Genomic DNA, 5,087 nt, shown 5'->3' with positions numbered 1-5,087 from the left:
TTTGAGTAAATTGCTACAAACATCTTCTGGGACTTTCCGTGAGGCTTTCTTTTCCTTCCATCCCTTCAGCCATCTATAGAATGATCAAAGATATGCTGCCATGTGGGGCACAATATTCACGGTATGTCCTAATTTTCCCACTAGGCTCTCTACTGTATCAAAACTCCAAGGTTTGTCCATCACTAGGAAATCTTTCACTATCTTCCGTCTTTCTTCTATTTTATAGTCAGGAAGTCTGACTGTATGATTTTTCCCATTCCAGATGAAACCTGTGTACCTCTGTTCAGCAAAATCACGATTCTTTGCCATATTTGTCTGAACTCCAAGACATGAACTAAGATTCATAATATCAATCAAAGTTACCCTGTTACCCAGACGTCTAAAAATCATGTTATCATCTACCCAACGGAAGATGGCCCATAATTTAAGTAATTCTCAAATTATGACTCTCCATACTTCCGCCGGCGCGCCAAAAACACCGCAACTCGCTACTCCGCCAAAACCAACTGCTAGATCAACCCAGACCCAATTATAAAAATCTAAAATGCACAGAAACCTCTGTTGACATGGATAAACCAGTAATTGGTGATACACTTTTGCCCCGTCAAATATTGCCAATTCCCATTCTCCAGGATTATCCCAAAAGAACTTCACTGGGGTTGAAAATCCATCCCAGTACGTTTTGTAATTTTTCTTGTTTACAAATGAATTTACTGATGGAATGGGTTTATCGTGTTGTGGATGAGATAGGTCATTAATCAATCTTATCAAACCATTTCCATTAACCGCACTTCCCATGGGATTGGTCCTAAAGAAACCAAACTTCTCATGTACCTGTTCTCTTGTAAAAGGACCTGCTAAACGGCCGGCTTCTGCTTCTTTAAATATAGTTCCTTCAATTTCTTGTCTGGCTAGTACCGCTGACTTGTGGTTAGGAGGTGTGTACCATTTTTCCCCTTCTATTTCATGTTGAGGGATTCCTAGGCATAAACTGTCCCGAAAACCTTTCTGAATATAAGGTATGTCTTCATGTAAACCTACTTCTTCCATTAAAGCAATCCATTCTAACACTCTCATGTGCGTTTTCACTTCTGACGGCCATAACAATTTTACCGGAACTATGAAAGTCTTCCGTTGTGATAGTGGTAGTGGAGTTTTCTTGACAACCTCTTCCTCTTCTGAGGATTTCAAACTAACACTTGGAACTGACTCTTCGTCAACTACATCTCTCTCGATTTTGAAGTCTTCTGAATCAACCTCAACAGGTGAGAATCTCTCTTCACTATTTTTGTTACTATTGGCAACAAAGAAGGAATAACATTAGGGAACTGAATTTTTGTGATTCCATTTCTTTCAGAATTATTTTCTGAACGTGTACCAGTCACAAGATCAATAATCATAAAAAGAAACAAATCAACAAGACAATAAGGATCCAGCAAAATTAATTCAAATCAAAACAATGAATGATTCAGATGAAATCTCGGCAGAACAACATGAGTTTAAAACAAACCAAGAATGATTAGTCACTCTATCATTGAAATATGTGCTGATGTTAAGGCTGCTTACTTTTGTTGTTGGTAGTTACCTCGATTTGCTGTACCATACGGTTTATGGCTACTTCCCTGGGTTGATGAAGCTGCTTGAGTCTACGTATCTGGTGATTGGCTAGTACTTGCTATTGGATTTGCCTCAACAAGATCTACGTGAGTATTTTGGCTTGCATAATGCTATCAATTATAACAATCTCTCATTAGTATCAGAAACCTTCTTAATTGTAGAAGAAGAGGAAACAAGACTAACTCTCTTGCCTGAGTTGGAATGAAATCCACCTCTATTGGATTGTCCTCTACCTCTCTTCTTAGGTTTATAAGGCTTTTCCAAGTACAACTTGCTCTTGGATGATCCTTTTTAAGAAGACATGAATTTTTCATCTTCTTGTTGTGATGCTTCTGACTCTTCTTCATTTCTACCTGTGAAGAAATCAACTCCAAATTAGGAATGACCAGGTGCGTACAGATTGGTCTCATAATATTTCAATTCACCTGCTGCTTCAGTATCCCAGCAAGCTTCTTCTTCTACTCGTTTCGGTTGGCCTTTTGGGAATGACTTCTTCCCTTTTGAGTGTTTTTTTTTCTTCCCCTTCTTGTCGAGATTCTCTCTGTAAATCTCCATTCTAATGGCTAAATGATATCTCAGTGCAACTAACCAGCATTTATTACGCTCCTTAATCTTTTTGAAAATCTTCATATGCCTCACAATATATCTTGCATACTTCTTTAAACCATAGATTTCTTTTGCATAACAAGCTTCAAGATCACAGGCTTGATTGAAATTGCCGTGAGTAGATTGTCTTTCTCAATCAATCTCAGGTCCTATGGAGTACTGATGTTGAGCTTGATTTATCTTCTTTCCGGTTACAGATCTGAAGCTTTCTATATAAGAACATCTGAGAACCAATAACAGGACATAGGAGTTCATCTTCCCAAAGGCCTTTGTCCACTTCTTGGGCAAGTCGGGGAGATAATTTGCTTGGTTGTATCAATCACCGTCACTGGAGTCACTCGAGGAGCTTTTAGATGAACTTGAAGAAGAAGGACCAGAAGAAGATGGAATCAAGTTGTCAGAGGAGGACAACAAATCCGAAGAGAATGAGGAGGACAATGAGTCATCAGAAACTGAGCTAGAGCTTGAGCTCGAAGAAGACGAGTCTGAGTCAGTTGAGGATTCCCTTTTTGTCTTCTTCTGCTTCTCATCTTTCTCATTATTTTTCCGCTTGTTACTCTATTTCAATTCTGCTCGTTTTTCTTTTTTCCTTTCTTTTGAAGACTTTTGGTCATCTTTAGAATCATCAGATTGAAATTCTACACCAAATTTCTTTTCATATTTGGCTTTGAGCTGTTTAACTTTCTTCTTTTTGCCTTTTTCTATTTTCTTCAAGATTTTATCTGCTAACTTCTTCTCCTCTCCTCCCAACTTCTTCGCTTCTTTCTCCAACTTCTTAGCTTTCTTGGCAGCCTTCTAGGCAGCCTTCTTTGCCGCTTTCTTATCTTTCTTTGAAAGGATTGCGACTGGGTGAGTCAGTGAGATTGAACTTGAAGCTACAGCACTAGGGTTTGAAGCTGGCATAGTAACTGAAGGAATGGTTGGGGCTGAACCCACCGGGAAGGAAATCACAGGTGCAATTCCAGGAGCGGTTGAAGTAGCTGAGTTTGTTGGCTGATTGCCAATAGGACTGAGGCCGGAATCAGGATGGAAGACCAATGTAGCAGTTGGAGCTAGCGATGATGGCGCTGGGTTAGATCTAGGAGCTATCTGTGCATTCGAAGAATTTTGCGGGGCTGGAGAAGACGAGCTTGGTTCGTTCCCCGTGTTGAGAAATTTGAGAACCCACGCAACTGATCAGTAACTGAACTTTGTTTGTCTTTCTGACCACAATAGTTCTCCCTGTCAATATGATTTCTCTACAAGGAAACAATTGAAAGTTATTGACATACTAAATTATCCCTTCAAATCGGCAATGACCTTCATAATCAACGAGTAAAACTCGGATAACACTCAAAACGGGATATTTCACCCAGAGCTAAAAAGGATTCAATGAGGGTCTCACAACCTCTCACCTATCCGATTGACAAGGACTACTCGGATCTATGCTCCAATGAGATTTTCCACTCAGAGCTTCTGCTGCATAGCCCAAAGGTCCCCTCTTCTTTTGACGGATTGCTTTCACGTTCTAAAGTTCACGTCTGTGGTATGCGCATCAAGGAACACTTCCAAATGATTTGTATTCTACTCAAGAGAAATCATTGACGGTAGAAAATTTGAAATAGTGACTGAATAAAGAAAGTATGTAAATAAGCTTACAATTGTCCTTCTGAATAAGACTTCCTAAGTCTCTGCTGTTCTGAGTGTTAGATACCTCCAAACCAGTCTCCCGAGAACCTGAATTGGATGGCAGTTGAACACTCCGGTTCCCGCTGACAGATTGACTTTGCGTTGACACCTTCTTAAACTTAATCAACGAGAGTAAGTTTTTCCTACTAGCTTGAGATGATGTAGTCAAGCTTATAGATTTTGGAGAATTTTGACGTGAGATCTCTTCACCGTCTAAATCATTCATCAAATTATGATCAATAGGAATCTTTGATGATGAAGTGAGGGTTAACAGAATTCTTGAAGTTGCTCTCCTATCCCTTTTGGCTGCTTGTTCTAATGTTCTCTTTCTTGCTTCTTCTTTTCTTTCTAAATATTGTTGCGCTGCTAGATTTTTCCAATGATTTTTGAGTTTAGGAAGGAATGAAGTGCCACCCTTTTCTACTCTAAATCCCATGCAGGATGATAATCAAAAATTCTACGAGAAGTGTAGAGCACTCTGAGAGTCTGAAAGTGAAAGAGAAGAGAAGATTATTCTCAGCAGAGATTGAGGGGTGAGAGAGTGAGGGAACTTTGAGGAGGAATGAGAATTCTTCCTTCCGTTTCCCCAAGACAACACACTCTGAGTTACAGAATCAGGATTCCTGCACGCTCCTGTATTGCACGTGATCTTATCTAGACTCACATTGTGGAAATCAAATCCAACAATGATATTCAACATGTGCTTCATCTCATCTTTTTATGTTGGAAACAAGAATCATTATCAAGTCTTTTATTTAACTCACTCTTCAACTTATATTCACAACTTCATACTAATAACATTCCACAGATTTACATATAGAAAAGCAGAACTTCTGAAAATCTCACTATGGCTCATTGGCTTTTGAATCAATATTATTATGAACAATTCTATTTCTTCAAGTATTCATTATCTTATTACAACAACTGGGACATCTACATCTACATGTAAATAAAAACAAACAAAATAAAACAATACAAGCGTTTCTCAAATAGTCAAATCAGAATATTAGGTTTACGGGTAAAAGTCGTGTAAAGGCGGAAGTGGTCAGGATTGTCCTGCGTAATTTTTTTGTAGATTTTTTTCAGGTTGAAGGCAGCTTCGCAGCATCTTAGTTTCATCCATCCTCCTAGGTGTTGATCCTTACCTTCTCCGGCTCAGCCTACGCTACACTGCGTAGGAGTTCTACACCTGGTGA

General features: G+C 39.1%; 1 protein-coding gene across 1 annotated transcript; it reads right to left on the bottom strand.

Moving 5' to 3' along the window:
• Positions 1 to 3,018: 3,018 nt before the first annotated feature.
• MELLADRAFT_60352 (uncharacterized protein) lies at positions 3,019 to 4,327 on the bottom strand (the record flags this gene model as incomplete). Its single annotated transcript, XM_007405975.1, has 2 exons — positions 3,019 to 3,338; positions 3,862 to 4,327. The coding sequence occupies 2 exons, from the start codon at positions 4,325 to 4,327 to the stop codon at positions 3,019 to 3,021; spliced, it is 786 nt and encodes a 261-aa protein (XP_007406037.1).
• Between the last annotated feature and the right edge of the window lie 760 nt (positions 4,328 to 5,087).

This window comes from Melampsora larici-populina, assembly GCF_000204055.1.
Source record: "Melampsora larici-populina 98AG31 unplaced genomic scaffold MELLAscaffold_5, whole genome shotgun sequence".
In the NCBI taxonomy this organism is placed as follows: domain Eukaryota; kingdom Fungi; phylum Basidiomycota; class Pucciniomycetes; order Pucciniales; family Melampsoraceae; genus Melampsora; species Melampsora laricis-populina.
Note: the sequence above shows the minus strand (reverse complement) of the source record. Positions and strands in the feature narration are given on the sequence as shown.